The sequence below is a fragment of the Loxodonta africana genome, chromosome 9, assembly GCF_030014295.1.
Source record: "Loxodonta africana isolate mLoxAfr1 chromosome 9, mLoxAfr1.hap2, whole genome shotgun sequence".
Classification (NCBI taxonomy): Eukaryota; Metazoa; Chordata; class Mammalia; order Proboscidea; family Elephantidae; genus Loxodonta; species Loxodonta africana.
In genome coordinates, this window is record NC_087350.1 from 65222611 (window position 1) to 65235301 (window position 12691).

Consider the following 12691-nt stretch of genomic DNA (forward strand, 5'->3'; position numbering starts at 1 on the left):
CGTTAGGGCAAGAGTAGTTGACCTCTCCTGGCTAGAGAATACCTTGTGGGGTTGGGGACAGAACAGTGAGGCTGGAGGAGTTAGTCTGGAGTCAGACTGCTAAGAGCATTGATTGCCCCTTAGAGGAATTTGCACTTCATTCTGTGAGCAATGAGTAGCCATTGAAAGTTTTTAGGGATGAAATCAGATCTGTCCTATTTCATTTTGGTATTCACCTTTTGGTTCTCCATTGTAAATATCTACTACCCAAAATGCATCTTGTCCAGAATAGACAATTGAATTTTTCTTTTCCTAACACATACAATTTATGATTCAGGTTTAGATGTCTGTGCCACTTGCCATGAACATGCCACCTGCCAGCAAATAGGAGGGAAGAAGCTCTGTATTTGCAACTATGGATTTGTGGGCAATGGGCGGACCGAGTGTGCTGGTAAGTTCTGAATCCCGAGCTACACTGAAGAGTTGAATCATGAAACAAGATTCTCTGGTGTTACGTAGTTGATGTCCTTGGAGGGAAACAATGTTATTTTGCACAACGCTTTTATTATAAGAAATTTTGTGAGCCATAAAAAGTCTTTGTTTTAATGTTTGGATATATCTTTTTCTCTAAAGCCTCCGGGAAAGTGTCCCTTGTATTAAAGGTCATTGAACTTGAATATCCAAAAGCCCTCTGATCTAACACAATTTGAAATCCGTTTCAAGACGAGTTCGATTTAACAATTTGAATATTTTGTTTCTTAATCTTTCTCATTGTTTTGATATAAAGCTATTTATATTCATACCATGAAGAAAAACAAAATACAATTTCCTATTGGTCTTCTTGGCTAATTGGTGAAATATTATTGCTTTGAGTCTTATATCTACCAGAATCCATCCTCCAAATTGTTTTATAGTTGCGACCCTTTGGGGTCTTGGGTGACTTAAAGGAATACAAACACCATTAGGCTAGAAGCGTCTGATTATTTTTTCGCCCCATGGCATCCACCATGCCATGAGTCAGACAATATCCAGGTTCAAGCCCAATTCAGAGGGAGATTTTCACAATTTAAAATAGTAAATGTTACAAGAATCTCACAGTTTCTTCCTAGCAACCTCTTTACCCACAGTAAAAATACTGATAGTTTTGCATTGCAATTGTTGATTGACAGTGTAATCTTGTTGTGGCATCTTTTTTTTCTCCCTGAAGACAAACAAGAATTCAGTCCTGTGTTTAAAAAGTCATACTAGCAGCTTCACCTGGCCAGGTCAGCACATTCCATTTGACAGATGTAAGCTTTCACAGTCACCCCCATTGGTCATTCCTGCAGACTGGAGTTGTGTCACCTTTGACCTTCTCCTTTTAGGCTTCTACCTGTGAGGTGTGTGGCTTCTCCTTCCCATCCCCCTTGCCCACTCCTAACCCCCAATTCCTTGGCAGGGGCTGGGAAATGAGTTGGGGAGAACGGACAAGCCTTTTCTGCCCCCTCCCCGAATGAATTCCTCCTCCCATTAGTGCTATCTGCTGTCTTGATTGCTCTTTGATTTCTGATTAGAAACTTCTCTTTGGAGAGCAGGTAATTATGTGGAACTTGCTCCTGAATACTGGGCACTGTGTATCCCTATCTCAGTACTTGGCCTGCTGAGACCGCACCACAGGTTACAGGTGAGGTTATGTGTGTGCCAGAGGTGCTGTGACATGGTATTTGACCAAGGAACCTAAGTGTTCTAGACTCCTGTACCAAACCCAAGTATCCCTTCTGGTGAAGTTTACAGGGGAGACCTCAGAAATAATTAGGCATCAGAAACAATTGCAACGGACAGGAAAAATCCCATGTTATGGGGAGCGGGATTCGTGTTTGAAACCCACATGCAGTGCTTACAAGCTGGACTGGACCCTAGCCTAGGTGGAGGCTCGAGGGTCTGTTTTATCTCGCTAAGCACTGACGCAAATCTTGCCACAGACTGTTTTTTGTTTTTAAATTTTATTTTGTTAAGAATATACACAGCAAAACAAACACCAATTCAACAGTTTCTGCATGTACAATTCAGTGACATCGATTACATTCTTTGGGTTTTACAACCATTCTAACCCTCTTTTTCTGAGCTGTTCCTTCCTCATTAACATAAATCACTGCCCCCTAAGGTTCCTGTCTAATCTTTCAAGTTGCCTGCCATGCACCGTTGTAACCATGAACTGTGTTCCAGATTCAATTAAATTTTAAAAAGGTAATAGAAAAATAATGAAAACAACAACAAAAAACCCAGATTTTGGGAGGGGGTACTTTTGAGTTGGTAGGAATTGAATACAATTGTAAGAGGAAGTTGAACTGATTGGAGGGAACCGATGGCATAACAAAACATCCAGTAACAAACAAACAAACACCACTAGCTCATGAGGTAAGGATTTTTTCCTTCAAAAACCGAAATGGATAGATCAGTTCTAAAAGACACAGAAGAAATTGGTCACAGGGGTTTCCTCTGAAGTTAGAAGCTCAGACAGGGTGGACAAATTATGGCCCATAGGCTACAGTTAGCTCATTGTCTGTTTTTGTAAAATTTTATTGTCATATATAGCCATGCTTATTTGTTTATGGCTGTTTTTGTGCTTCAACAGCACAGATAAGTAGTTGTGACAAACTATATGGCTTGTGAAATCCAAAATATTTACTGTTTGGTCCTTTACAGAGAAAGCTTATTGACCCCTGAGCTAGAGGACAAGGATCCCTGATGGCGCAGCGGTTAAGCGCTTGGCTGCTAACTAAAAGGTGGTCAATTTGAACCTACCAGCCACTCCACAGGAGAAAGATGCGGTGGTCTGCTTCCATAAAGATTTACGAATTCAGAAACACGATGGGGCAGTTTTATTCTGTCCTACAGGGTCACTACAAGTTGGAATTGACTTGATGGGCAGCGGGTTTGGTTTGGTTTTGGGCTAGAGGACAGAGGTAGGAGGGAGAATTACTTTCACTTTATATCTCTAACATTTCAAGTTATTTAACTAAAAAGAAATGGGGCAGGCGTCTGTGGATTCGTCAGACATTCCACGTTCCATCCCCTCCTCACTAGGTAACTGACATTATTCACATGGGTCACTGACAATTAGCGTGAGCTGTTCCTGCCGCACTATTAGCCCTGCTTCCCGGATGAGGCTTCAGCACTAATCCCATTGTGTTTCCTGGTAACTCAGAAGTAACAAATTCTCCAGTTTATCATTGATGTGAGAACCTCCTACTCTGGCTCTCGTGAAAAAGCGAGAGCTGGAAAAGTGGGATTCTGCTGATTTTGTTTCCCCATGCCTGTGACAAGACCTTTTTAAGTGTGAGAAAGTTCAACAATAACCCTGTCTCCTAATCTTCAAATAAGATGGATTTTCAGAATGAGTTATTGTGTTTCTCTTGTGGTTTCATTTTCACCCGGCACATGACTAGGACAGCCCATGTCCTCTAGAGTGGGAAGCGTAGTGAAAGGAAAAGAACCTGGGGGAAACATATCAGCAAGCTGTTGTCATGGAATATTGATTCCCGAGTCCATAGCACAGAAGAAGAAAATTGTAAGGGACCAGTCTGGGTTATTGAACATGATACGGATTTATAGTCCTTTTTGTGTGTTGTCTCAATGTATCAACAGATAAAAATGAGTGCCAGTTTGGAGCTGCTGTGGTCTGTGGGAACCACACATCTTGCCACAACATACCTGGAGGCTTCTATTGCATTTGCCTAGAAGGATACCGAGCCACGAACAACCACAAGACATTCATTCCCAATGATGGCACCTTCTGTACAGGTACTCAAAAAGTGGGCTCAGAGCTATGTTGGAAACTTGGTGATGGCAGGACAGCATTAAGGGTGGAAGGAGGGGGAGGGCAGGGCTGGGATAGGCTGTGATTTAAGGGCAGGTTCTCCTTTAAGAATAACCATAAGGCAAATTTGGACGTGGGCTGAGAATTAGTTAATATTAGGGACTTAGTGTTAAATTTTTTTTTAGATTTAAGGCAAATTTGGACGTGGGCTGAGAATTAGTTAATATTAGGGACTTAGTGTTAAATTTTTTTTTAGATAGGATAATAGTTTTATAGTATAAAGGGTAATATTTTTGTTTGAAAGATGCATGTGGAAGTATTTGGGGGTATCGTTATGAAGTACCAACTGTGATTATGTCTGTAAAGTACTTTAAAATGTTTCATATATGTAAACACATACATACACACAAGTATGGCAAAATGTGGACAATTGTTGAATCTTGAGGGATGGGTATATGAGAGTTCATTGTAATATTCTTTTTCTGGGTCTGCATGCTTGAACATTTTTATAATGAACGATGAGGGACTCTCAGAGATGGCATGCCGTCTGCAGGCTCCTGTAGCCCCAGGTGGGGTATCCTTGGGGTGACTCTTATACTCACCAGCCCTGTGCACCAGTGGAACACACTGTCCACTAAGGGCCAATGTGGTGGGCACTGTGATGTTGTGCTGTCCTTGACTGAGGGTTTGGCTTGGTTCTTACAGGAGGAAGCTGAGTGAGGACTATTACTTCTTGGACCTTACTAGCTCTGTTGGTCAGATTTCTGGGCATATGTTGACCAAATACAGCTAGTTAATGTCGAGTTGATTCTGACTCATGTTGACCCCATGTGTGTCAGAGTAGAACTATGCTCCGCAGGGTTTTCAGTGGCTGATTTTTTGGAAGTGTATCGCCAGGTCTTTCTTTCAAGGTGCCTCTGGGTAGACTCAGACCTCCAATCTTTCAGTTAGCAGCCGAGCATGTTAACTGTATCACCCAGGGACTCTGGCCTTCACAAGAGGCAGGTAAACCTCTCCTCATTTTCAGTGGCTTCTCTATTATCTGAACTCTTATTTACACAGTCTGTCATGATAATATAGCTCTTTGGTTTTCTAAGAAAATCTTTGAACAGTAGTGAAGAGAAAAGGCAGGGAAAGATTCATGGTACTCAGATGGTTATGCATAGACTTCATGGCTCTGTTTAAAAGCTTTATGATATCTAAAGGTTTTCGGAGAAAAGAAAGGGAGAGGAGAACACGTTTTTCTTCTTACCTTCCAGAACCACAGGTTGTGATGTTCTGATTCATTCTCCCTCTTGACATGTACCAAGGTAAAATTCCTCAAAGGGTACATTTGATTTATTCTTGGCTTGAATGAACACATTCCCTTAGAAAGAAGAATTTATGATATTGTGTTGTTTTAGGTAGCAAATTACTTGCTACGTGGTTGCAGAAGTGCAACACTGCAGGATAAAATTAAGTAAGTTAAAAAAAGATACCTAGTTTGAAAAAAAAAAACAAAAACCTTGCAAGATGATGATCTAGTGTTCAGTTTATTCAGTACACATTTCTCGAACACTTCTTACATGCCAAGGCTGTGGTAGTGAGAGGTGATAGGCAAATGGCTAATTTTAATATAAAATGTTAGCAAATGGGATTTCTGGCCAACGTGGCACCATAGACAGAAGCACCACACTGTCCCTCCACAGCAAAGACCAGAAAAACTAAGTAAAACAGAGACAAACGTTATTCCTGGAACCTTAAGTGCCAAATGAAGAAATAGAGAACTCAGCCAAGCACCAAATGGAATAAGAAACTGACAGAGGATGGAGAGATACGTGCAGAGGGCCCCAGCAGCTAAAGCAGCATGGATCTGCCATCTTGGACTCCAGCTGGGGATTGGCAGACAGGGCAAGCAGCTTCGTGGAACTCCCAGCAGGAGACAGGGCACCCAGTAGCCAGTGATACATGCTTTCCTACCCCCCATTCTCTCCCCACTGCTGTACCTCTGAGCTTCCTGGCCGGCTGCTGGGAAGTGCAGTGTCCATGCTGTTTGGATTTGCCCCATCCACATCACAGATTGGCGGACAGCCATATGGGAAAGCAGCTTCATGAAGCTCCCAGCAGGAGACAGAGCACCCAGTAATGAGTGATATACACTTTCAACTCCCCCCTCCCGCCCCCCACCCTGTTTCGTCTTCCTCTGCTTCCCACCAGCTGCAGTCTCTTGGCACAGAGTCAACTGCTTTGGCCGTAGGCTGTTTGGATTCACCCTGCCCACACTGGCCGGGCCCCTGAGCTGGTATTGGTTCTTTCCATCTCTTTTGGTTTCTTTTGTGCCTCCTACCTGCTCTCTCTCCTTTCTCTGGAACACCTGGCTCCGTGTTACATCTTTGCTTCTTCTTGAAAGGCTGTGAAGCCACGCTAGACTGGGGAACCTCTCCCCTGACACCATGCAGGTGGGATTCTTGGGGCTTTTTTCCCCTTGTTTTGGTCTGTTCTGTTTTGTTTGTTTTCTTTTTCTTTTCCCAATTTGGGAGCTCCTTCTAGCTGGCCTACGCTGCATGGCTTAGGAGCAACTCCCTCAATCTGCACAGCTGTGTAGGTAGGATCCCTGGGGGCATTTCTTTTTTTTTTCTTCTTCTTTCTTTTCTCTTTTTTTCCTTTCTGTTTGTCTTCATTTCTCAGTTCTCATCTCTCTACACTTACCTTCTTTTCCTGTCTCCTAAATACCTGGTGCTGTGTGACATCTATACCCCCTCTAGCAAGGCTATACTGCAGCCTGGGAGCCACTTCCCCAGACTCCAGGTGGGACTCCAGGACTCCCGGGGGCTTTTTTTTTCCAAATTTTTGTCTAGTTTTTTTTTCTTTCTTTTTCCTTTTTTCTTTTCTCCCTCTCTCAGTTTCTTATCTCTCCACTCCAACGCAAACTCCCTTAGCACTCCTTTTTTTTTTTTTTTCCTCTTTGCTTGTTTGTTTTTGGCTCATGTTCTTCTCTCCTCTCTCTCCTCTCTCCCACACCTGTATTAGCTCCACACATCACAACCTCCCCCCACTTTCCTGCCTACCTTCACCATGCACTGAACATCACACCCCTGAGCAGCACAGGCATGGCCTACTGGAACCTGTCCAGCACTGATTCCTGGCCTGCCCTGTCAGCCCTAGTACTTGCCATAAACAACTCATCCCAGCCCCTCTCCTTCAGCTGGACCTGCCCTGCTGCACCATAGCTGATTGGCTGGCCCTGCCCACTGGACAAGGAGGTGAAAAGCATCATGACTACAGATGAGCAAACAACAAAGAACGCACAGCCTGCCTCCGCAGACATAAATAACCAAATGAAACAAAAAAGCAGGACAAAACAAACAAATCTACAGTCAAGAAACAAAGAAAATAATTGCTGAATGTCCTGAAGACAGCAGACAATACCAAAACATATAAAAACAAGGACAGGATGGGTCCAGTAAGTATCCAAAATAAAACACCTGATGACTTTCCAGTAGGAGAAAGGCACTAGAACTACCTGACAGGGAATGCAAATCTCTAATATTCAGAGCAATCCAAGAGTTGAAGCAAAAAGGAGACAAAAATGAGGAAAAAATAGACAAATTTTTGGAAAAGGCAGAAAAATTCATGGAAAATACAGGCAAAAAAATAGAACGATTCAGGAAAGTAATACAGGAGCAACATGCCTAGAAATCATACAAAAACAACAATTAGAAATCCAAAAGATAAACAGCAAGATTTGAGAAATGAACAGTGTCATAGAAGGGCTGGAGAACAGGCTTGAAATGATGGAAGACAGAATCAGCAAAATTGAAGACAAACATTTGGCTACAACTTTGTTTGAAGAAAAATCAGAAAAAAGAACAAAGAAAAATGAAGAAGCCCTGAGAATTATGTGGGATACAATCAAAAGCAAAAATTTATGAGTGATTGGAGTTTCAGAACAGGAAGAGAAAATGGAAAACACAGACAGGATCATTGAAGAATTGCTGACAGAAAACTTCCCTAATATCATGAATGATGAAAAGCTGACCATCCAAGAAGCTCAATGAACACCATATAGGATAGACCCCAAAAGAAAAACACCAAGGCATATCATAGTCACACTTGCTAAAACCAAAGATAAAGAAAAAATCCTGTGAACAGCTCGAGAAAAACAAAAAGTCACATTCAGAGGAGAAACAATAAAACAAACCTCTGATTATTTGGCAGAAACCATGCCGGCAAGAAGGCAATGGGATGACGTATATAAAACTTTAAAGAAAAAAAATTGCCAACCAATGATATATCCTGCAAAACTTTTGTTCAGATATGATGGTGAAATTAGGACATTTCCAGATAAACAGACATTAAGGGAATATTTAAAAACCAAACCAAATTTACAAGAATTATTAAAGGAGTCCTTTTAGTCTGAGAGAAAACTCTGGTGGTGTGGTGGTTAAGTGCTACAGCTGCTAACCAAAATGTTGGCAGTTCGAATCCACCAGGTGCTCCTTGGAAACTCTGTGGGGTGGTTCTACCCTGTCCTGTAGGGTTGCTGTGAGTCAGAATTGACTCGATGGCAACGGGTTTTTGGTTTTAGTCTGAGAACAAACAACATCAGACCACAGCCTGAATCTAGGACGCAAGATTGGACCAGCCAGATACCAACCTAGGAAATGAACTCTCAAGGACTATCCAAAACCAAAACAATTGCAACAGGGAACCAGAGAGATTAATCTGTAAATGACAACAATGTCAGAACAATAAAAGAGGGGATAAATGGTATAGGTATAGAACTCTCTAATGGAGAGGAAGGCAAGGCGATACCAAGTAATAATACACTGGTTCAAACCTAGGAAGATAGAGTAAATTTCAAGGTAACTACAAAGAAAGTTAACAAACCTATTCATCAAAATAAAGAAGAAAATCATAAAGTCTCAATAAAAACAAAATCTACAAAAACAAACGAAATCCACAAACAAAAGGAACTCAGCACAGGACACTACGCTGAGTGAAATAAGTCAATCACAAAAGGAAAATATTGTATGAGACCACTACTGTAAAAACTCATGAAAAGGTTTACATACAAAAAGAAACACTATTTAATGGTTACAAGGGAGGGGAGGGGTGGGGATGGAAAAGCATTTAATAGATAAGCAGTAACTTTGGTTAAGGGTAGGACAGTACTCAATACTGGGGAAGCAAGCACAACCTGTATGAGGCAAGGCCATCGTAGCTCCATAGACACATCCAAACTCCCTGAGGGACTGAATTGTTGGGCTGAGGGCTGTGGGGACCATGGTCTCAGGGAACATCTAGCTCAATTAGCATAACAGAGCTTATAAAGAAAATGTTCTACATTTTACTTTGGTGAGTAGCATCTGGGGTCTTAAAAGCCTGTGAGCGGCCATCTAGAATACTCCACTGGTCTTACCCCTTCAGGAGTAAGGAATAATGAAGAAAACTAAAGACACAAGAGAAAGATTAGTCCAAAGGACTGATAGACCACATCTACCACGGCTTTCACCAGACTAAGTCCAGTACAACGAGATGGTGCCCTGGCTACCACCACCGACTACTCTGACAGGGATCACAATAGAGGGTCCTGGACAGAGCTGGAGAAAAATGTAGAACAAAATTCTAACTCAAAAAGAAAGGCCAGATTTGCTGGCCTGACAGAGACTGGAGAAACCCTGAGAGTATGGCCCCGAAACACTCTTTCAGCTCAGGTTTAATGAGGCCACTCCTGAAGTTCACCCTTCGGCCAAGACTGAACAGGCCATGGAACAAAACAAGACTAAAGGGGTGCACCAGCCCTGGGGCAGGGACTGGAAGGCAGGAGGGAACAGGAAAGCTCATAATAGGGAACCCAGGGTTGAGAAGGGAGAGTGTTGACATGTCATGGGGTTATTAACCAATGTCATACAACAATGTGTGTACTAATTGTTTGATGAGAAACTAGTTTGTTCTGTAAATCTTCATCTAAAGTTCAATTAAAAAAAAAAGTTAGCAAAGAGTGCTTACTGAATTCCAGGGGGAACACATATCTTAGAAGCGGGGAAGGGATCAGAAAAGCTTTCTGGGGGACATGATACCTGAAATTGTATTTTTTAAGGCTATGGGTGTTTGCCAGGAAAAAAATTTTGTATATCAGTATAGTTCCCAAGACTGCATTAAACTTTTAAAAAGTTAGGAAGAAGAAGTAAATATTTTATGCGATGGCCAAATAGGTGTCAGTCTAATAAAGATCAGTCTTCCTGGAGCAAAATCCCGATTTAGGCTCTGTTTCTATTTATTCTATTTCTTGCCATATATTGTGACCTCCCCCCCTTTTTAAAATTGAGATATAATTAATATAACATATACCCTTTTAAAGCATACAATTTAATTGATTTTTAGTATATTCACAAAATTGTGCAACCGTCACCACTATCAAATTTTAGAACATTCCCATCACCCCTAAAAGAAGCTCTATATTCATTGTCCACCACTCATCTGTCAGTTTGTCATACTGCGGTGGCTTGCGTGTTCCTATGATGCTGGAAGCTATGCTACCAGTATTCCAAATACCGGCAGGGTCACCCATGGTGGACAGGTTTCAGCAGAGCTTCCAGATGAAGACAGACTAGGAAGAAAGGCCTGGTGATCTATTTCTGAAAATCAGCTAATGAAAACCCTATAGATTATAGAATATTGTCCAAGACTTCAACTTACTTTGGATTCATCATCAGGAGGAACCAATTATTGAAGAAAGACATCATGTTTGGTAAAGCAAAGGGCCAGGAAAGGTGAGGGAAACCCTCAATGAGATGGATTGACACCATGGCTGCAACAATGGATTCAAACATACCAACAATCGTGAAGATGGTGCAGGTTCTAGCAAGATTCCTTCTGTTGTACATGGGGTCGCTGTGAGTCAGAGCAGACTCGATGGCAACTAACAGTGACAACAACACTCATTGGCAGTCATTCTTCTTGACTTTTCATTTTGCAGTCTCCAAGTTATCATTTTGTAAAAAATGGTGAACAACTTTTCTGAATGACTTTGAGTTTCTTTTAGGGTCACAGTTGCCAGAGCAACACCAGTCGCAGAGGGCAGAGGCTAGCAAGTTTTGGAGTATCAGCAGTTATCCAGTGTTTGCCTGGAACCAGAGAATGTGAATCCTAGTTACTAAATTCTGAGGAATTCTGAGCCAAGGTGTTTGTTGTACTTTGCAGAGTTGAAGTCAAGCTTAGGAGCTGGTGCAGGAAGGTCTCCATGGATGTCACCAATGATGGATGGGGATTGAGTTGCAGAGATTCTAACACATTGCCGTGGAGTTGATTCTGACTCATAGCAACCCTTCTACTGTTGGGTAATTCCAGGCATTCTAGAGAACCTGCAAATGTGCTGACCCTCAGATGTGCCCCTTGAATGACTCCTGAGAATCATGGGAACTTGGCCATGAGCCACAACTCAGGGGAAGAAGCTCCATGGCACTTCCAGTGTTAGGGTGGTTTGACTTGCGTGGACTGAGAGTAAGTAGAGAGAAATGAGACTGATGTTGGAAACAGGGGCTGATGTGCTGTCATCTCCCCACCAGCATGACTCCAAATAGGCATAGTGCTAATAGGAACTCCTGAAAACTGAAAAATACTTTTTCTCAGTCTTTGAATTCTTTGAGACTTGGGAATCTATCTTGATTCTGATGGAGCAACAATCTTTTCTTTCATAAGCTCATTTCTTGCATAAGTTCATTTCTTCTGAGGAAGTGTGACAGCACCTCAACCTTGGCTGAACAACAGGGTAAAGGCAAAACATAACCTGGAGGTAGTGAATGCTTTGCCTTTTATCAATTCCTGAAACCTCCTGCCAAAAATCTGTGCCCATAGGTGTGCCAATGGTGAGGTAAACGCTTTGATTGCTAGACATAAACCCTACCCCTGCCAAGACCAGATTTAGTCTGTTGGTTTTTCTCCCAGGTCAGGAGCCTTGTTTTCCATGAGAGCCTTTGCCTACAAGCTTCTCAGCTGCCCTGCTGTTTGGGGTCCTGGAGCAGCTTGGTCTGGCCCAAGACACAAATGTGTAGACCCACTAAGTTTCTGCTCACTCTAAGGGGGATATTGCTTAACTGGCTTGTAGCTGTGTGAAGTTTCTTCCAGTGCTCTCTCCAAATTGAACTTTGCCTCCGAAATTCTAATCATTTGTTTTAGCTGGATTTTATTCTTAAGGAGTCATTGTTGTACCACTCTGAAAGAAAGAAGAAGCAAGGAAAGACAAACCCATGGAAAAACACACTGGCAGGACATTACTCCCCACTGTCCAGAGCAGTGCTCCTAACCATTGGCTCCTTGCCTGTCTTCCCTTTGGAGTCCCTCCTGACTCCTGCTTAGGTTTGTAACTGTGGCGAGTGAGGGCCTCAGGTCCTGTTACTGCTCCAGCTCCTAGGGAGGAGAAAGTTGCCAAAAATTCTAAATCAAAAGATGATTACCAAAGCTTCATCTCCTCAAATGCCAGAGGCCTTGACCAAGGCGCCATTGCTCCACTTTGGGAGTGTTGGGTAATGCTTTAGCTCTCCGTGGAGTTTAACATCCCCCACACTTTACTCTTGCCTCATATCACTTGCTTAAGCCTCAGAATATGGATGTCTCATGTTCTCGCAAGGCGCTACTAAGTATAAAAAAAACCCCCAAAAACCAAACCCATTGCCACTGAGCCAATTCTGACTCATAGCGACAGTATAGGACAGAGTAGAACTTCCCTATAGGGTTTCCAAGGAGCAGCTGGTGGACTCGAACTGCTGACCTTTTGGTTAGCAACCAAGCTCTTAACTAGTTGTGCCACTGGGGTATAGTAAAGTATAATATGTACACAGGGTTCTTTTATAGTCCACCAATTTTAGTGGGAGGAGTAACTGGGACAGAAGCTGAGTTCAAATTTATCTTTGAACTATCAATAAAACAGGT

At 42.3% G+C, this 12691-nt stretch overlaps 1 protein-coding gene across 5 annotated transcripts in view; it reads left to right on the top strand.

Annotated features, from left to right (window-relative positions):
* Nucleotides 1-12691, top strand: part of SUSD1 (sushi domain containing 1) — a 223587-nt gene that overhangs the window by 10496 nt on the left and 200400 nt on the right. For all 5 annotated transcript variants that reach the window (XR_010323050.1, XR_010323052.1, XR_010323051.1 and 2 more), the window contains exons 2-3: nucleotides 317-430; nucleotides 3607-3762. Coding sequence is in view for 2 of the 5 variants with exons in the window: in XM_064291611.1 (XP_064147681.1) it covers nucleotides 317-430; nucleotides 3607-3762 (270 nt within the window). In the remaining 3 variants the exon portion in view is untranslated. The remainder of the gene's footprint in view (nucleotides 1-316; nucleotides 431-3606; nucleotides 3763-12691) is intronic.